This window comes from Cotesia glomerata, linkage group LG10 (assembly GCF_020080835.1).
Source record: "Cotesia glomerata isolate CgM1 linkage group LG10, MPM_Cglom_v2.3, whole genome shotgun sequence".
Classification (NCBI taxonomy): domain Eukaryota; kingdom Metazoa; phylum Arthropoda; class Insecta; order Hymenoptera; family Braconidae; genus Cotesia; species Cotesia glomerata.
This window is the reverse complement of record NC_058167.1, coordinates 4,052,405-4,074,723: the sequence shown is the minus strand read 5'-3', so window position 1 is coordinate 4,074,723 and position 22,319 is coordinate 4,052,405. Positions and strand designations below refer to the sequence as shown.

Sequence of the window (22,319 nt, the reverse complement as noted above, 5' to 3'; positions counted from 1 at the left end):
TACTGCCTTTTATAATAACACAAACCCGTAAAAAAAAATGTTAATTAACAATTGAATAACTTTTTGGAAAATGGTGATACAACTTTTATTACCGCGGAATCATATTCTTTGAAGTATCTAGATGACACCAGAATTTTTAAAAATTTTTCAATTAATATTTAAATGCATAAAAAAATTATTTAAAAACTACGCTCACTAGAATGGTGGCACGCGCATGCCGAAACTGCCGCGCAAAAGCCGATTTTCAACGCTTAATTAAAATTATAAACATTGGAGCTACAATTTCGGGAGTCGAGAACTTTATTACTAAAATTTTCTGCTCTTTCAGAATCTTTTGTAATATTTGAGCTATCACTTATACTTTTTGAGATTTTGCCAAAAAGCTGGACGGCTAATTTTTTTAACGGTTTTTTGTTAATAACAATTGTAATTTTCTTTTCCTCAAAAAATCCAAAAAATTCCTTTTTCTAAACGCCATTCCAGATCGTTTAAGCCATCAACCATATTTTTAGAAGACGGGCATCTATTTTTCGCAGGAAATCAACTTCTCGACTAGATTATATGTAGGTCATTCTATCAAGAATTTCGTTCAGTGAAATCTACCTTACATTTCGGGTGTAGCCGAATGGCGTTTTTATAGAAGTATGATGACTTAATTAGAGAGAGCTAGTAGCAGAAAAGAAAGAGAAGTAAGGATTTGGGCTGTAAGTTTATATTTTTCGGTTCTGAAGTTGAAAATGTATTTGTGTTAGTAATTTTTGAGTAATATTACATAATTAAGTGTAACTTTGCAAATAACAGATGAAGCTAATATAAAAATATTGGTCATGATTATTAATCGTTTAGGATTGTAGCGTCGCCAAGTTAGCAGTAACAAAATCCGAACAAAAACAGTTTAACTGTAAAAAATTGCGCCAAGTCCACGTTCATAGAACTCATCTCAATAACATTTGCACTTTACAAAAAAAATTAGACTCGTTTCAATAATTTTCATTCTCTACAAAAAGATGTGAAATACAAAAAAATACCAAGAAACCGTCATAATGTTGAAAAAATTGAAATAAAATTTGTTAAAAATTAAAAAATTAAAAAAAAAATTTTTTATCGTACTTGGCGCGCGTCATTGAGTACCGCAAATTTTTTGGGAAGCATGTCAACTCAAGAAAAAACGATTTCGCTTGTAGATATATATAATCATATTATATATTTATATAGATTTACATTAGTCAAGGATACTGAACTCATTGAAAACATTGCTTAGTGTATTAATTATCAGTTTTAGTAAAAAAACCCGTTTTTAAAATTTTTTTTAGATCTTTAGTGAAAACAACTGTCAATATGGTGGTGTGTTCAAGAAATCTGAAATTATATAAAATTTTCGGATTCATTTTTTTTCAGCTTCGTCATTAATCTTTAATGAAGAACCTTATGCAATATTAAAGCTTGATATTGCTTCGTTTAATTGTAATTAACACATTTTGATTGGCACTCACACCACATTTTCCCAATGTAGTCGGCCATATGTTTTATTTTTTAGTAAACACAATTCTCACAATGCAACCGACCCAACGTGTGCATGCGTATCGACTTGTATGTAGTTTGCATAACTGCGTATGGAATGTCGATTTTACCTAACTTTTGTAAAACTTATTATGAAATAATATAGGTTCACTTACTTATAAATTTCTCAACATTAAAAAGATGTTCATTTATCCTGAAAAAATTTGGGGTACTCAATGACGCGCGCCAAGTACGATAAAAAATTTTTTTTTTAATTTTTAACAAATTTTATTTCAATTTTTTCAACATTATGACGGTTTCTTGGTATTTTTTTGTATTTCACATCTTTTTGTAGAGAATGAAAATTATTGAAACGAGCCTAATTTTTTTTGTAAAGTGCAAATGTTATTGAGATGAGTTCTATGAACGTGGACTTGGCGCAATTTTTTACACGCTTTATATTAGCTTCACTTGTATGTCAGTTTGTCAGTATGTCAGTAACTCTCCGTGGGTAATCTGCGCGCCTGCGGCCTTCCTTGGTTCTGGTAGCCGTTTCTCAGGCTCGCTCTCCGAAATCGAACTCTGATTCCCCGTATTTATAATATTTATAAATAATTATTTTTTATTAGCTTCACTTGTATGTCAGTATGTCAGTATGTCAGTATGTAACTCTCCGTGGGTAATTTGCGCGCCTGAATATTTTTGATAATCAACAAATAATAGTTTAAAAAAACTAAAAAATCACGCTTTTATAAATAAACCAAACTAAAAAGTAAAAAATAAATAATAGTTTAAAAAAACTAAAAACACGCTTTTTATAGAAAACCAAACTAAAAATAGAAAATAAATTTAAATTAAGAATAGTGTTAAAAATTTCAATAAATATAAATTAATAATAGTGTAAATAAAAAAAATGTATTTTATTTTAAAAAAAGTGTGGGGTGCTTTTTAAGATATTATCAAAATGATAATCACTCTACTCATATCTGTCAATAAAATATTTATAACTATTGACACCATGCACCTCACGCTTTTATAAAAATAAAATACATTATTTTTATTTAGACTATTATTAATTTATATTTATTGAAATTTTTAACACTATTCTTAATTTAAATTTATTTTCTATTTTTTAGTTTGGTTTTCTATAAAAAGCGTGTTTTTAGTTTTTTTAAACTATTATTTTACAGTTAAACTGTTTTTGTTCGGATTTCATATCTTTTTGTTGTGTCATTTTTTGCTCGCCTCTACATTACACTTGTAACTTACAGACATAAGTGTGCTATGTTGTATCTAATAAACCTTCTACCCTTGATTCTATGTACAGTGTATTTAAAAAAAGAACTTGAGAGGTGTCAAGGGACACCCGGATGGAACGAAGTTCCTTTAGATTAATTAGTGAAGGAATTGTAATAAAATTATCCATTGGAAACTTTACATTTCAGAAAAAAACGAGTGAGCCTCACAGGCATAAGGTCACAATAGAAGTGAAACTTTTTTAATCGTTAAGTTGGTCTATATTATATGTATATTTATAATATAGCATCTCATGTTTTGAAAAACACAAGAAAATAATTTTATCAATTACCCAGTATTTGAGAAATAAAACACAAAAGTTTGAAAAATCCAAAAATGGACGCATGATAACGCTAATTTATTAAAAAAATTGTGTAATTGATTGAAAAAAAATTAAGAATACGGTTGACCCTGAAGGCCATCCCTGCAACTTCCCGCCAATTCTATACCTAAACGCTTGAAATTGCACTTATGACATTTTAGTGCTCTTCAAGCTCATAAATACAATTTGTATATTATTTTGAGCTCTCCGAGCTCAAAAAAATAGCTTTTGTATGCTTTTGAGCTCTTCGAGCTCAAAAGTTTGATAGAAGTTTGATAAAACACTATTTTTTTAATTTTCAAATCGCAATGACTTTTGAATGAATGAACCGATTTTCACGCGGTTGGTGGCATTTGACGCAGTTTTTTAAGCTTTATAAAAAATGTTTGAGTTTATATTGACAGAGTGGAAAAATTCGGAGTAATTCCGAAAAAACGCTTTTTTTGGTTTTCTTTCGTCAAAGATAACTCACGAACGAATTAACCGATTTTGACCGGACTGGCGGCGATCGATGTGGTTTTTTGATGTTAAGAGCTGATTAGTTTTTGAAATTGATCGGTAAAGCCGTTTAAAAGTTATTCCAAAAAAACCACATTTGAAAAAATTTTTTTTTGTAGTTTTTTTGCGATTTCTCAAAATCTACTGGTCCGAATCGATCCAAAGTGTATTGGAAATCTATGTTTGGTCAAGCCCTTTCGAATGGCACCAACCGCGATAAAATCGGTCAAGCTTTTCAAAAGTTACGAGAGGTTTAAACACACACACACACACACACCATCGCGGGAATAGTCAGGGAAGCTTCCTATGGACCTCGAAACGTCGAGATTCGATGAAAACTCTATTTTCGTAAAATAGGGTGAAAACAATAACTTCCCGATTTTTGAAAATCTTCGATTTTCTTAGCGGGAAGTTAAAAATGATAATTAAAGGAATTATTGATTTAAATTAAATAATCTGGAGCTCAATAACATAATAATAATAGTAATAATAATAATAAATATCATCATTACTATTATATTTATCATCAATTCAGTGTGACCATTAAAATTATTTTCAATATCATCTTTATTATTATTATTTTTTTTATTATTTAGTGTCATTATCATATTGATGTTAGTAAAGATCACAATTCGTAAACTTATAAATAATATTCGTATTATGTAAGGAATATCATCGTTTCAAACTTCGCTCAATAATAAGTAGTGCCACCTACAGGCAACAATCATGAAGACGTTTGTAGTATCTGTACATTGCTCGAACAGAATTAATCAGATCTTGATCAGCTGACTTTTCCGAAGAAAGCAAAATCAAACAATTCTAGCTCTTATAAGTATTGACTCTAGTTAATAAATGCAATTGAATTAGAAGAAAACACATTTAGAAAAATACATATGGAAAGTTGTTTAATAATTAATTCTAGGGATTTTATATTAAGAAAAATTTTCAAATCAAAAGTTGTATTTTTCCCGCGGAAATTGAATGATTATAAAGTTTCAATATAAATCGTTTAAAGGATTAAAGTATCACTTTTCGTACAATATCTAGCAGCATTAATAAAATTTTATATAAATAAGCCGCGAATACTCTTTAGCTTAGATTGATACACTAAATTATCAATTGTAAGCTTTTAATTTCACATAAATTAAAAAAAAATTTTTACATTTTTGTAGTTGTGATAGTCGTGAATTTAAATTTAATACTTTAATACCTAATAATTTAAAAACAATATCAATGATAATAATGATAAATAGTATTATCAATTTATTTTTACTATTATAAATATTTTCAGTATTATCCTTATTGTCATTGTTAATATTTTCGTTATTATAATTATTATTATTTTAATTATTATTTAGTGTCATTATCGTATTGTTGTTAGTAAATATCACAATTCGTAAACTTATAAATAATATCCGTATTTTGTAAGAAATATCATCGTTTCAAACTTCGCTTAATTAACAAGTAGTGTCACCTACAGGCAACAATCATTAAGACGTTTGTAGTATCTGTACATTGCTCGAACAGAATTGCTCAGATCTTGATCGGCTGACTTTTCCGAAGAAAGCAAAATCAAACAATTCTAGCTCTTTTAGAGCCAGTTTTTCAAATCAAGATAAAATTTTATCCAGGATAAAATTATGATGCCAGTATATTTATATATATGAAATATATAGACATATTTTCATCATTAGATAAAATTTTATCCTGGATTGAAAAACTGGCCCTTAAATATTGACTCTAGTTAATAAATGCAATTGAATTAAAAGAAAATATATTTAGAAAAATACATATGGAAAGTTATTTAATAATTAATTCTAGGGATTTTATATTAAAAAAAAATTTTAACATTATTTGTTATTAAAAAAATTTTCAATTCAAAGTTTGTATTTTTCCCGCGGAAATTGAATGTTTATAAAGTTTCAATATAAATCATTTAAAGTATCACTTTTCGTACAATATCTAGCAGCATTGATAGAGTTTTATATCAATAAGCCGCGAATACTTTTTAGCTCAGATTGATAAACTAAATGATCAGTTGTAAGTTTTTAATTTCACATATATTTTGAAAAATTTTTTACATTTTTGTAGTTGTGATAGTTGTAAATTTGAATTTAATACTTTAATACTTAATAATTAAAAAACAATATCAATGATAATAATGATAAACCATATTATCAATTTATTTTTACCATTATAAATATTTTTAATATCATCCTTATTAGTCTACTGTCCCTACTACGAAGTGTTTGGCAACAAAATTCTAAACCAGACAAACTTAATTGATTTTTATGTAAAAAAATGTGAGGAATTCAATGGTGCTATTTGCCAAACTGCATGAGTAACAGCAAATTAGTTATTAGCAAAAAGGTGTGCAAATCGATGCTAGGTCATACTTTAATCGCTATTTATATTATAGTTAATAAAGATGATTGCCTGAAATATTTTTTTTTGGCAAGCCCCATTATTGGTTCATACGAACCAACCATTTTTTTTTATAAAAATCAATTAATTATTAGTCCAAAATAATTAATAAACTTTTACAAGCGAATGCTAACAGCTGAGTGAGTTACCGACGCAGTCCGCGCAGCTCCGAGCGACTGGCGGTGATGCGCGCGCAACTGTTTCGTTCAAATCACCCTTCTAGGTGATGTCTCTGATAAAAATAATTTAACGTGATAATAATTATTTAATATTAAATTCAACTGATAGTTGTTACTATTTTTTACTTTTAATATTGACATTATACTCATTCAATATTTAAGTATAAAAATTTTAATTAATTATCAGTAAATATTACTGCAAAAAAATCATTTATACTTACTAATACCAGGAAACTTAGACATCATTTTATTTTTAAGCCACGAACAGTTACTAAAATCTTTTATATAATTACAAAGCTCGATAAATATTTAAAAAATTCTGAAATTAAGTAAAGTATTATAAGTGTAAAAAGTAAATTTCTGATTTTAATTTGACAAAGGCTACAATATATTTTAATTTGTTTTTTAATGACGACGTTAAAAACTAATTATAATATTGCAAATAGTTAATTATAGTATAAGTTAGTATAAATGGTTTTCGTAGTTATTTTTATACTTAAATAATTATTATCACGTTAAATTATTTTTATCAGAGACATCACCTAGAAGAGTGATTTGAACGAAACAGTTGCGCGCGCATCACCGCCAGTCGCTCGGAGCTGCGCGGACTGCGTCGGTAACTCACTCAGCTGTTAGCATTCGCTTGTAAAAGTTTATTAATTATTTTGGACTAATACCACTGATTTTTATAAAAATGGTTGGTTCGTAGTGAACCAATAATGGGGCTTGCCAAAAAAAAATATTTCAGGCAATCATCTTTATTAACTATAATATAAATAGCGATTAAAGTATGACCTAGCATCGATTTGCACACCTTTTTGCTAATAACTAATTTGCTGTTACTCATGCAGTTTGGCAAATAGCACCATTGAATTCCTCACATTTTTTTACATAAAAATCAATTAAGTTTGTCCGGTTTAGAATTTTGTTGCCAAACACCTCGTAGTAGGGACAGTAGACTATATTGTCATTGTTAATATTGTCGTTATTATAATTATTATTTAGTGTCAATATCATATTGTTGTTAGTAAATATCACAATTCGTAAACTTATAAATAATATTCGTATTTTGTAAGAAATATCATCGTTTCAAACTTCGATTAATTAACAAGTAGTGCCACCTACAGGCAACAATCATCAAGACGTTTGTAGTATCTGTACATTGCTCGAACAGAATTAATCAGATCTTGATCAGCTGACTTTTCCGAAGAAAGCAAAATCAAACAATTCTAGCTCTTTTAAGTATTGACTCTAGGTAATAAATGCAATTAAATTAAAAGAAAATATATTTAGAAAAATACATATGGAAAGTTATTTAATAATTAATTCTAGGGATTTTATATTAAAAAAAAATTTTCACATTATTTGTTATTAAAAAAATTTTCAATTCAAAGTTTGTATTTTTCCCGCAGAAATTGAATGTTTATAAAGTTTCAATATAAATCAATTAAAGTATCACTTATCGTACAATATCTAGCAGCATCAATAAAATTTTATATAAATAAGCCGCAAATACTCTTTGGCTTAGATCAACAAACTAAATTATCAATTGAAACTTTAATTTTACATGAATTTTTACATTTTTTTGTAATTGAGATAATTATAAATTCAAATCTAATCCTCAATACTCAATAATTTAAAAATGATAATAATAATAATAATAATAATAATAATAATAATAATAATAATTATAATAATTATAATAATAATAAATATCGTTGCTATTATATTTATCAATTTATTATTAACATTATAATTATTTCCATTTTTTAACTATTATTATTATTATTATTATTATTATTATTATTATTATTATTATTATTATTATTATTATTATTACTTCATTTATTCTGTAGTATATGTACGACTTCGTACATGTGCCGCTCTACGAGGGTGTATTACGTATAAAATTTGAATTTCCCGGGATTTGTAGCACTTCGTATACATACGGTGCTGTTTGTTTACGGAGTCGTATTGTTTGTTTGCTGTACCTTAGTCACATCGTTAGTTTATTATATAGAATTATATACAATACTTTCTCGCAGAGAGCTCAAAGTAAATAAACAAAGTAAATAAATAAAAGGATAACTGCAAGCAATCTACCTTAGTTCATTAACACGTGTGTGAGCACCTTTAAGATTGGAGTTTACTTTTCTACGGTACTAACTTAAATCTCGCGTTGGCTGCATTTTTTACCGCAAACTATCCCCTTGAAGCTACAGTTTATGTAGATATAATTCCAGTGCGCTCTGGCGGCCGTAAATGTAAGCTGTGAATTACTTTTTTTAACTGCAGTTGCGTATCTATAGGAGGATTACTACACATTTTTATTTTATCTAGTCTGTGGCATGTCACTTTTTACATAAAACAAAAGTTAGGATCGAAAAATGTGAGCGCGCTATAGTATGTGCTGATAAAATTTAATAATTTGTAACAGGGTACTTTGTTACCTCTGGTAGTTAGTTCGAACCGTTGCGAGTTCGATAATTTATCGACGCGACACCAGTGCGCGATGATCTCGGGCATTTTAGGTAGTAGGGAGAAGGGTGACGGGCCGGAGCGAGCATGAGTGGAGTAGTGGACGGTGAACGAGACAGAAGAGGTTGTACTACCGAACGTTCCGGACACAGTTGGAATAAGCAGGTAAATATCCAGTCGCACGTTCACTTAATTGGAACGCAAGCGATGTTTAATAATTATTAATTATTCCTAATTAATAAATTACATTATACTAATTCAATTGGTTCGTCTAGGAATAATTGTTGCGGTTGGAAGCAGTAAAAATACCCGAGAGTACGAGTAACGACGAGGCGGCAGCAGAACAAAGCCGTGGCTGTAAGTTGGCGGGAAGTAGTTCGTCGATTACAAGGTACATTGTCAAGTCTCGTGGGTAAAATTTGACCGTGGTTAACACCCAGTCTTATTTACTCTTCTGGACAAGATTTAGTTATTTTATTTGGATTAAGTGAATTAAATTGATTATTGGGTAAAATAAAATTGCTGGAGAATTCTGTGGTCCGACACCCGGAATATATTAATTGACCTTGAGGCGAGTTTTATGTTAAGATAATTACGCGTCATTTTAAAATCAGTTTTAATGAATTAATTTAATTAATTATTATTAATTTGTGGTTAAGTCATAATTTTAATTATTGGTGGTTAGATGAAATTTTTGTAAGAAAGTGGTTGTATATTTGTCACTACGCAGAACGTTTTAACTGCGCGTCTAAAATCACAAGGTCATGTTTACTGGCATCATGTAATTCTATGGTATTGAAAATAGTCACCGGATAAATTAGTTAGTTCGGTTAGATAAAGTTAATATTTTATTTTAATTAATTTGGTTTGGGTTATGAGTGATAGAGAGTGAGACTTTGACAAGAAGCTTCTGATAAATGGTACGGTTTCCCCTCTATATCAGAAGTTTTCCCAAATTTTGGTAATAGGTTGAGAAAGTTGACGAGTAGCTTCTGGTAAATGGTACGGTTTTCCCTCTATATCAGAAGTTTACAATAAAATTGGTCATTGGCAATACGGAATATTGGTAAATAATTGGAGGTCATATGGTCTACATACCCGTGAATTAAGGTACGGTTTCCCCTCTGTTTTACGGGTATTAATTAAGAAATTATTTATATAAAGTTGGCAATGGAATTTATAGTATGCGTGTGAGAGTGATTATTGTAAAATAAATGATTGGTAACCACGAATTATTAGTTTTATTCATTTCTAAATAATTTCCTAATTCTCTCTGCCCTGTAGATTATCTCTCATGTTCTTACGGTTTCCAGGACACCGTTGTAACAACCTGGTGGCGCCCTAAATTTACATTTAAAATAATAATCTAATGGTATGGATAGTTAACATCTAATCAATAAATTAAGGCTGCTATGGAACGGCGGGAATAAAAACCCCCGTTACAAATTTCAAGTAAATAAATTGTTATAAGTGAATATAAATTAATTAATACGGTAAAATAAATTATGAATTACTGTTATAATAAACAAATTAGTGAAAAAAGTACCGTAGAATTAAATTAAATTTCGCAACCTCAAAAAACCGTTCTGCTTACAGTAAACACATTCGGTAGTCTGGCGCTCCGTTTGCAACGGGATTTTTGAACGGAACTTGGCGCCAGATTCTACCGAATCTGTAGATCTATGTTGGACAGATATTATTAACTTAATGATTGCTTGGAATCTAAACAAGCAACAAAGTTATTGGTATGTGTCACCGGACATGGTGAGCTGACTGGTGGTCACATTATAAACTAGCGCTAGGGTGACAGCTGGTAGTTAGCTATACATAAGAATAAGGCAAATTTTTATGCTATTAAATTTTGTTTATTCATCTTTCGTCTATTAATAATAAAAAGAGTGTACATCAGTGAAAATTAACACTTAACTATGGCCTCTGATTTATCAAATAATTGGGGAGCTAGATTTTCTCCAAAAAAAAAACAAAAAGTAGAAAATACTGTTGTGTTTATGGATGTTCAAGGAATGCAGCCCAAAATCCAGACGTTCGTTTTCATCATTTTCTAAAAACTAATCGGTTTTTCGTTAAAATCCAAAATTATTTTGGTGAAGATGAAAAACTAGATAGTAGGTAAATGTGGGAACGAGTTTTGAAAATTGGAGTCAATGTTACTGAGCACATGGTGGTCTGCTCTTTGCATTTTACTAAAAATGATTACTTTTTACCAGGTAAGTTAATAATTATGTATCTTTCTTTACTTATTGTTTAAAAATATACATATTTCTATAAGATACAGAAAATTAGTTATTTCATAATCTTGTTCTTTAAAAGACTAACTTAAATGCATGCTCTATTTCTTAAGTTCATGTAAATTATTATTTAAATTTAAACTTAATATCTAATTTCTTATTTAAAATATACAATTTTAAAGTCCTTATTTATTCTCTATTGATTTATGATACTGAAGTTAGCTGACAACTGTCAATATTTTTAATTTTTATAACAAATCAATAACATTAAAAAAATGCTTTCAAAAATTTTCACTAAGATTTTTTTTTAATTTTCACATGTGGAATTTTTTTATCAAATTTTTTTCTTAATAATTTAATTGCTATAAAATTCTAAAAAAATTTTTAATGTTTGTCAATTTCAGTGTCATATTTATTTTGTTCAATTTGTTCCAATAAAATATTTATTTTATGTTTAGATCAATCGAGGAGCCATCGATATTTAAAATCGGATGCAATACCATCTTGTAATCTTCCAAGTGCTACTGCTAATGTAAATAAAAAACAAGTAGAAAATAATTCGCGAAAAAATCGGTATTTTCAAAGAGAAAAAAGAAAAGTCGAAAATAACTCTATCGCAGAAAACTCTATCAATTACAACCGACTTGGAATCATCTATTCAAGATATTGAAGATGTTAGAAATGAATCGAAATTAGATGAACCTGGTCCAAGGAATCGGATACCTTTGTATCCCCTGAAAAACAGCTCATAGATTTTGGCATCCAAGTAACCAGTGGAGACTTCGATATTGATTTTTTTGATACACTAAAAACTGATTTGGATTTAAATACGTTGACTGGAATTGCTAATTTTAAACTTTTTGATAAATTAATAAAAATTGTTGAGGCTGGTTATCCAATATATAAGTCAGAAACTAGGAATCTTCGGAACAAAATTTTAATGGTGTTTATGAAGTTGAAGCACAACGTTTCGTATGCGATTTTGAAAGCATTCTTCAAATATCCATCGATATCTCAGTGTCGAAAAATTATCTTGGGCATGATTACTAAATTACACTTTTGCTTAAAAGATGCAGTATACTTTCCATGTAAAGAAGAAATATCTAAAAATATTCCTCTGTGCTTTGCAGAATTTGCTGACGTAAGAGTAGTATTAGATTGTACCGAGATACATATCCAAAGACCTAAAGAACTTTGCTGTCAACAAGTTACGTACTCTCGTTACAAGAGTGATTTTACAATCAAATTCATGACTGGAGTTACTCCAGGAGGTATGATATCATTTGTTAGTGAAGCATATGGTGGTAAAATTTCTGATGATGCTATTTTTGAACAATCAAAGATATTAGATTTGTTAGAAAAAGGAGACGCGATCATGGTCGACAAAGGCTTTCGAGTAGAAAAATTATGCAAAAAAAAAGATATTAAACTTATTCGACTACCATTTAAAGAAGAAAAGAAGCAATTTTCGAAAGAACAAGCTCGAATGAGTGCGAAAATTGCTAAATCAAGAGTTCATATCGAACGTTCTAATCAAAGATTAAAAGTTTTCAAAATTTTAGGATAAAAAATGCCAAGTGGTCTAGTTGGGGGGCGTCCATTAATTACGTGAGGTGTTCTAGGGGGGGAGTGGATCAAGCTAAATCTTACCAAATCTCACTTAGGGGGGAGGGGGGATCTTTACAAATTTCACGTAATTTTTTCTCTAGCAGAAAACAGTGTAAAATTGCGTGAAATAGTATTTCTATAATAAAATATGGCCAAATTTGACACAATAGTGTTTGTTGTATTCGTCTGAACCCTGCAGAGCAGCAAAGTAGCGCTCGATTGTTTAATTTGATTATTGATCGATAGGATTCACTAATTTTTTAGGTAGATTTATTTAGAAATCTATCGATGGTAGCCGGTCTCATGTCGTAATTTTAATAAAATTTTGTCATAATATGTTTAATTATCTTCAATTTAAGCTATTGTTCGTCGACTTTTAATAATTTTTTCAATTTATTTGGTAGTTAAGAAAATTCAAAAAAAATCAAGAATAAATTAAAAATTTTAGCTTTTGTCATCAAATGACTTTTATCTGTAAAAAATCCGATTTTTTAGGTAGATGTCTTTGAATATCTATTTGTTATAGTCAATCTCATGTCGTTATTTGCAAAAATATAATAGAAAATAAATTTTAGGACATTACGGCCTTTTAATAACGTGTTTTTTTCAATATTCAAACAAGAAATCTACCTATCAATGTCGGGTGTAGCCGAATGGCGCTTTTTTTTTCTCAATAATCCAACACGTTTACAGCCAAAACATAAATTTTGAAGAATCTCGCGTGAGATTAGGGGAGGGGGGAGGGAGTTGGGGAAAATCTTACGAAATCTTATCAAGGGGGGGGGGTCAAAAAATTTTCAAAAATGCCTCACGTAATTTATAGACGCCCCCTTGCTCATGCTAACAAAATAATGACAATTATTGCTGCAATAGTAAATATGAGTTCACCAATTTTAAAAAATGACAAGTTTCATTAGTAAGTAATTATATCACTTGTTAAATATTTAAATTATTGAGTGTATATTTTTTGTAATCGATAAATGAATAATAAATTAATGATCGCATAATTTTTAATAAAAAAAAAAAATTGTAATTGTTTTATTAAATACGATTTATTTTTTTTTACATAATATAAATTTTACATGCTTTGCTGTAACATAATAGTTTATTAAAAGTAGATAAAATTTTATAACAATATATGTTCGGTTAAATAGTTTTTAATTATTTTCTATTTCTTCTTTTTGTGTACATAAGTAATGCAACATTTTAGTAAAAAATACCGATTTTAAAGTAAATAATAAATCCTTGACAAACTTAGCATTATAATGAACTTTAATTATTTGTATACTATTATCCAATGATGCAAATAGAATAAAATCTGTTTCTTTTAAATTTAATAGAGCCGTTCCCAATTGTACTTGGGCATAATAAGCGTGCTTTTTTTTAAAAAAAATAGATTGTTATCATTATCTTCTACAATATAATCAATTTTTTGAATTGCAATGTCAATATTATTTGTTTTACCTAAATACGGACATTTCATTTCGATTAATTTTACAGGTTTATCATTTTCAAAAATTATTCCATCGGGAGAATATCCAAGCCATGGATTTATGCTTGAGATAACGAGTCTACATTGAAACATTTTAATCCCTATTTTCTCTTCATAAATTTTACGAGCAAGGGGCTCAAATTTTATCCCATGATTTGTAAATTTATTATATTTATCATTATCATAATTAAAATATTTAGAAGATTTTGCTTCCCAATCGGCTTTACGATTTTTATTATATGTATATAAAGCATAGCATCTTGAACCAGTGATTCGATATCTTCGTTGATTTTCCCACACACTCACAAATTTTTTATTTTCAATACAAATATAGTAAGGATCTTTATCAAATAAATTATTTACTTTACTAAAACAACAATCTGATAATTTAAATGATTCTTTGGATAGTTCAGTAAGGATTTTTGAGGATGACTGATGTTTGAAAAGATTTTCAGTGAATAGAAGGTAATCAGGTGGTAAAGGATCAGTTGATGGTTTTACTGGGTAATGTCTTTCGTTTCTATATATAATTAAATGTAAAATTAAAATATTACTTATAGAAATCAATCATAGGGTAGAAGTATCGTTTTTGGCCACCTTGGCACCGTTTTTGGCCAGTTAACATTTGAATTAATTTATAAACAATTATAATATTATAACCATATTTTTGTTGAGTTTTAAAAAATTTATATTAAAATAAATTGAGTTTGTAATGGTTTATTAACATAAATTCATTTTTATCGTTTATTTGAACAATACATGGCCATGAACGGTACAGTGGCCACAAACGGTACTTCTACCCTAATCATAATTAATTATTAAGAATATAAAATTAAACTTTAAGCAGTATTTAATGAAAATCATTGCGGAAAACTATATTAAAATTAACGTTAAAACGTAAAAAAAATTGATAAGATTAAGAATGATTTTTTTTATTTACTTTATCCCGTGAATAGAATTATAGATCATTAATTGTTCATTAAAAACATTTATGCCATACACATGTGCTGATAACGTAGATTCTAAATCCTTGGAAAAGATTAATTCTTTAATTGCCTTCCGTACATCATCCGAAAACTCTTTCTCATTCTCCTTGGTCTGATAACATTTATGATCAGATAATGGATTAGCATCATACTGTTCCAAGCAAGCTTTTTGTGGAGCATTCCAAAGACATTTGTTGTCTACATGATGAAATCTTCATCTGTGATATATCATGACTATAAATGAAAAATATAATTTGATAAGTACATGCAAGTAAATTTTAAATTACAATTTCTTTTATTAGCTAAAAAATTTATACAAAGAATACACTCTTTAAATCAGCAGACAAAGATTTTTTAATTTTTTCAAAATACAAAAATAATCTGCAATTTTACGAATATATTTTTTACGATTTATATATGTATTTAATAATATTTCATTGTTTTAAAAGAAAAACAATGAAAAAGGTAAACTATATTCAGTGTCATTAAAATTTACACTTACCGAGTACAATATAATAACACCGCTGTGATGTGTTTACATCTTTCACTAAGTCCAGCTGTACAGCTACACTTTGATGAAACAATTTGACTATTTTTTTGTATAACTGTTTTTATTTCATGGGGTTTATCTCGAAAAGCTGATGATTGTATACAATACGACAAAATATCGTATTGATCATTGTTTTGATTTTCTAACCCATTGTAGATTAAATGTCCTGCATTAATTATTTTCTCTCCTTCTACAAAATTACGAGACTTAGGAGTAGCCTCAATAAAGTCAAGAACTTGATTTAATGATAAAAACATTTCAATTGTTTGCGATAGTAAATAAAAACCACATAACTCTAGGTAATTAAATCACAGCTGTCACCCTAGCAGTAGTTATATTTTTAACCACCAGAGCGCGTTGCGCCAAGTGACACCAATAAATAGAGCAACTAATTAGCAACAAAAAAGCTACAAATTTAGCACCACGAATAAATTTTGTTACTCAACTTGAATAATGAGTGAATGCATGATGGACAAATCTATGCTAACCTCAGAGATCTTGGTTGTACCGAAATTTTCCAACAAAAAACCTTAACCTCGCAATACTGCAAATTCTTTTTCATAATGTCTTAAATGGTTTGGTTATCGAATTTGTCAAAAATCAATTTCAAGATATTTTTAGCACGCCTCATACCGCGAAGCGGTTCAAAAAACATTTGAAATAATTTATTTCATATTTTGTAAAAAACAATTTTATTTTGCTACCTTAAAACTGTTGAAAAAGAATTTTACGTCGACGTCAGAATTTTTTTTCACTATTTACACATTTACAATAGCAAAATATACTATTATTTCTTATTTCTGTTGAACCTGAAGGCCATCCCTACAACTTCCCGCTAATTTTATACTTAAGCGCTCAAAATTGCACTTATTACGTTTTTGAGCTCTTTGAGCTTAAAAGTCTGATAGAAGTTTTATAAAACACTATTTTTTGAATTTTCTAACCGCAATAATTTTTTAATAAATGAACCAAATTTTACGAGGTTGGCGGCATTCGATGCAGTTTTTTAAGCCTCGTAAAAAATTTTAAGTTTGAATTGATCATACTAGGAATTTCGAAGTATTTCTGAAAAAACCATTTTTTCGGTTTTCTTTTGACAATGATAACTCACTAACGAATCAACTGATTTTGACCGGACAAGCGGCGATCGACGTGGTATTTTGAAGTTAAGAGCTGATTAGTTTTTTGAATGGATCTAATGTTCCTTAAGGATCTATTCTGGGCTCCATTCTTTTCTTCATCATGATTAATGGAGTGGCAAAACGGCTGAAATTTTGTCAATATGGTCTCTTTGCTGACGATAAATCAGCATACTATAATTTCAATCTTTTCCAATTAAACGATGCAGCGCATAAATTCAATGCGGATGCTCAAGCAGCAGCTGATCGGGCAAAAGAAGTTGGTCTTGAAGTAAACCTTGGGAAAACAAATGTGATGATTCTAGGGAGTAATAGGAAATTGAAGCTGCTTAAAAATTGTGATCTTCCTCAAATAATTGTAGATGGTAATGTTATCCCATGTCAGCTTAACTAAACATCTGGGATCTTCATGTTTCACATACCTCTCGCAGTCTATAGCACTCTAAATAGCTTCAAATATAGGAATAATATCGTTATCTATTTCAATTTGGAAATTGCTGGTGGCAGCAATAATTATTCCAATCATCGACTCCTGCTCTTGGCTAGATTACAAGTTACAACGTCTGATTAACAACGGCATAAGATTCATTTTCAATCTGAAGCGTGATGAGCATTTTACTCCTCATAGACGCTCTTTACAGTGGCTCACAGTTAAATCGAAGCGGTACTACTTCTTAGCTTGTTTTTTGTATAAACTTTTCAGCTTTGGCGAACCTAGTTTCCTCAGAAGCTTGTTTGTCCAAGAGTCACCAGATATTAGACCATCTGAGAGAGTGGCTGCCAAACAGAACAATGTCACATTTAAAGTTCCCAATTTTTCAACTACCTCCTACGAACATTCATTCCTGATTTCATCGATACGCCTCTGGAGAGAATTACCACCTGACGTCATTAATGCACTTAGCATTGACACTTTCAAGACAAAAGCTTACCAATTTTTCTATGACCTTGAGCTTAATGAGAACTTGATACTCGGCTTCACTGATGATGATTCAAATCGTTAAAGTTAAAATTGGAGTGATTTGCAGTGCTTTAAATCTAAACTTAGTCCGACACTCATCTTAAAATTTCTTGCTTACTTTTATTTCACTTCATTTCAACTGATTGTAAATAGCTGATTACATTTCTAAAATTTTTGATTGTTTTCACTGTTCTATTAGCGAAATCCAAATATTGTTAAAATATCCATGTAGATCTGTTTATACTCTTACATGTACTTTATACTTTTCTATTTTTATATTTTTGCCATTCGGCCATTGCCTTGGCATTCAAATTAAATAAGTAAATAATTAAATAAAATAAAAGTTGTTCCTAAAAAACCACATTTTAAATTCACTGCCAATAAATTACACTAGACAAGTTGATAGCCAGTTCAACTGGTCCAAGATCGATATAGTTGATTTCATGGTATCAGGCGTCTTGATCCCCCGACAAAACATCCTCGGACAAAATATCCCCGACAAGTTATCCTTCAAATTCGTTATAGTTTTCGAAAATTTAAATAAAAGAAAAAAATTATTAAAGGGCTCAATGATAAAAGGGCACAATACGGTGACAAGCGTATGTGTTGGTCTAATGTAGAATAAACACACACAAAGACCATGTTAAAAGATCGCAACACTATTGCCCGAGTTTGTGTTGGCCTATTACTAAGTAAACAAACACAAAAACCATGTTAAAAGGGCGCAACACTATTACCCGCGTTTGTGTTGGTCTAATGTCGAATAAACACGTACAAAAACCGTGTTAAAAGGGCGCAACACTATTACCCGCGTTTGTGTTAGTCTAATATCGAATAAACACACACAAAAACCGTGTTAAAAGGGCGCAACACTATTACCCGCGTTTGTGTTAGTCTATTTCAGAGTAAAAATACACAAAAACCATGATTATACCTTGATTAAAAATTTAAATGAAATTTTTAAAAAAATTTATTTGCCATAATTTGTAAAAAAAAAATTAGGAAAACGGTTGACCCTAAAGGCCATCCCTGCAACTTCCCGCTAATTCCGTTAATACCTGGCCGCTTTTTTGAGCTCTTCGAGCTCAAAAGTACAATCTGTGTGTTGTTTTAAGCTCTCCGAGCTCAAAAAGATACCTTTTCTATGCTTTTGAGCTCTTTGACCTCAAAAGTCTGATAGAAGTTTCATGGAACACTATTTTTTGAATGTTCATACCGCAATAACTTTTGAATGAATAAACCGATTTTCACGCGGTTGGTAGCATTTGACGCAGTTTTTCAAGCCTCACAAAGAATCTCAAATTTTGAATTGATCGCGCTAGGAATTTTGGAGTTATTTCGAAATAACACTTTTTTTGGTTTTCTTTCGTTCACGATATCTCTCGAACGAATCAACCGATTTTGACCGGACTGGTGGCGATCGACGTGGTTTTTTGAGGTTAAGAGCTGATTAGTTTTTGGAATTGAACTATTAAGCCGTTTAAAAGTTATTCCAAAAAAACTACATTTGAAAAAATTTTTTTTTCAGTTTTTTGAAGATTTCTCAAAATCTCTTGATCTGAATCGGTCCAAATAGTTTTCAAAATCTAAGTTTGGTCAAGCCGTTTCGAATAGCACCAACCGCGATGAAATCGGTCAAGCCGTTCAAAAGTTATAAGCGGTTCACATACTTTCACACACACACACACACACACACACACACACACACACACACATACAGACGCCGTGACAACCTCGCGGGGATAGTCAGGGAAGCTTCCTGTGACCTTCAAACGTCGAGATCTGATGAAAACTCGGTTTTTGCAAAACGGGGTGAAAACAATAACTTCCCGATTTTTGAAAATCTTCGATTTTCGTAGCGGGAAGTTAAAAATTAGGAAAACGGTTGACCCTAAAGGCCATCCCTGCAACTTCCCGCTAATTCCGTTAATACCTGGCCGCTTTTTTGAGCTCTTCGAGCTCAAAAGTACAATCCGTGTGTTGTTTTAAGCTCTCCGACCTCAAAAAGATACCTTTTCTATGCTTTTGAGCTCTTTGAGCTCAAAAGTCTGATATAAGTTTCATAGAACACTATTTTTTGAATGTTCATACCGCAATAACTTTTGAATCAATGAATCGATTTTTACGCGGTTGGCGGCATTCTACGTAGTTTTTTAAGCCTTATAAATAATTTCTAAGTTTCAATTGGTCAAACTAGAAATTTCGGAGTAACTCTGAAAAAACGCTTTTTTCGGTTTTCTTTCGTTCACGATATCTCTTGAACCAATCAACCGATTTTGACCGGATTGGCGGCGATCGACGTGGTTTTTCAAGGTTGAGAACTGATTAGTTTTTGGAATCGATCGGTTGAGCCGTTTAAAAGTTATCCCAAAAAAACCACTTCAGAAAAAATTTTTTTTCCTACTTTTTTTTAGATTTCTCCAAATTTCTCAAAATCTATCGGTCCGAATGGGTTCAAATTAACAGGAAATCTAAGTTTGGCGAAGCCCTTTCGAATGGCACCAACCGCGATGAAATCGGTTCAACCGTTCAAAAGTTATAAGAGGTTTACATACTTACACACACACACACACACACACACACACACACACACACACACACACACACACACACACACACACACACGCCTCGGATACGGGCACGCGACGAACTCCTGCAAGGGGCCTGACAGAAGCAAGTGCTGCTTTAAATGCGGGGGAGGAAACCACAAAGCTGCAGACTGCGTTGAACAGCCAAAGTGCTTCCTCTGTACACAGGAACAAGAAGCTCCAGATAGCTTATGTCATATTCCAGGCTCCGGGGCTTGTAAGGTATTCCGCACCGCACTTGCCGAAGCTACGAAAGGGCAGAAATGACACGCATACTTCAAGGAAACCTGAATAGATGTGCGTTGGCGCAAAATTTACTTCGCCAGCGAGTCTTCGAAGAGAGGATCGACGTTTGCTTCATCTGTGAGCAATATCTAAACCTACAAGATAGAGCATGGTTCGCAGACAAAACTGGCACGGCGGCAATCTGGATTGCAAATACAAAGAACGTTACCACCATCAACAGCGGAAGTGGAGCAGGTTTTGTCTGGATTCAAACCCCCATAACCTACTTCATGAGCGTCTATCTCTCACCTAACGAAGGGATTAGTGTGTTCCGACAGAAACTGGCAAATATAGAGGATGTGATCACCAAGTTCGACGGCGAAGTTATCGTAGCTGGTGACTTCAATGCTAAATCGGCTGAATGGGGCGCTGATTTCTCCGACACCAGAGGCAACGAGGTCGCTGACGTCGTGGCTAGACTCTACCTCATAGTGCTAAATACTGGGAGCACCACGACTTTCAGAAGACCGGGGTACCAAGAGTCCATCCTCGACATTTCGTTGGCGACTCCAAAAATTGCCAACATGATTGAAAACTGGACAGTATCCGAAAAATACAGTGGCAGTGATCACCAGTTCGTGACATTTAACGTTGGATTGGCATCTGCTCCGGTATCACAACACGACCTTTCTAAGCGAAAGTGGAATGTCAGGAAGCTTGATCCAGAGGCACTGCGAGCTTCACTTGCACGGAGCTGGTCTATCCTTCAGAACAACCCGACTCCGGATACTTGCAGCGAGACAGAAGGGACAGTACTAAATACGATGAAGGAGATTTCCGCCGCATGTGACGCCTCTATGCCGCGGTTGAAAAACCGGAGTTTTCGCAGACCGGCGTACTGGTGGTCAACAGACATAGCGGAACTTCGCAAAATGTGCCATCAACTACGTCGCCGCGCAACGAGAGCCGCCAAACGCTCCCCAAGCCAGGACTTGTATTCAAAAGAGTACAAGCAGGCCAAAAAGACGCTAAATCGAGCCATCAAAGAAAGTAAAGCAAAGTTGTGGAAAGAGATCTGCAACGATCTCGACAATGACATCTGGGGTAAAGCCTACCAAATTGTCGCCAAACGACTTGGAAAGGCTTTACCAGAGGCGCCGAAGACTCCAGCCTTAATGGATAGCATCGTAGCGGAGCTTTTCCCCAAACACCCGCCGCGGGAGAAGAAACACTACACTAAAAACAACGAAGTAACGCCCTTCACAACTAAGGAACTACAAGACGCGGCCAAGTCACTCAAAACAGGAAAGGCACCTGGACCTGATGGCATCCCGGCACCGGTGATCAAGATTATAGCCCTGAAATACCCAGACTTACTCCTGAACACCGACAACGCATGCTTGGCAACTGGCACCTTTTCCGCGGTCTGGAAACGGCAGAGATTGGTTCTCTTAGACAAAGGTAAGGGAACCCTCATAACACCTTCGTCGTTTAGACCACTCTGTATGCTAGACATTGCTGGAAAACTACTCGAGAAGCTCATACAAGGGAGACTTCGCGACGACATCGCCCGTGCTGGAGGTTTTGCCACCAACCAGCATGGCTTCCGGAAAGGTCATTCGACAGTCGGAGCGATCAAGAAAGTCATAAAGACAGCAACACAAGCATGGTCTGGTAGCCTCAAAGCTCGTAAAGTATGTCTTCTCCTCACGCTAGATGTCAAAAACGCATTTAACAGCGCAAATTGGGGAGACATTTTAGACGCTCTGGAGCACAAGTTTGACGCGGAGCCAGAAAATCTGGCACTAGTCAACAACTACCTTG

General features: G+C 31.9%; 2 protein-coding genes across 8 annotated transcripts in view; one reads left to right on the top strand and one right to left on the bottom strand.

Moving 5' to 3' along the window:
- LOC123272698 overlaps window positions 1-22,319 on the bottom strand; it is a gene marked incomplete at its 3' end in the record, with an annotated part of 56,613 nt that overhangs the window by 21,009 nt on the left and 13,285 nt on the right.
- LOC123272718 lies at window positions 11,789-12,526 on the top strand. The gene has a single exon (XM_044739720.1). The coding sequence runs from the start codon at window positions 11,887-11,889 to the stop codon at window positions 12,511-12,513; it is 627 nt and encodes a 208-aa protein (XP_044595655.1). The 5' UTR covers window positions 11,789-11,886; the 3' UTR covers window positions 12,514-12,526.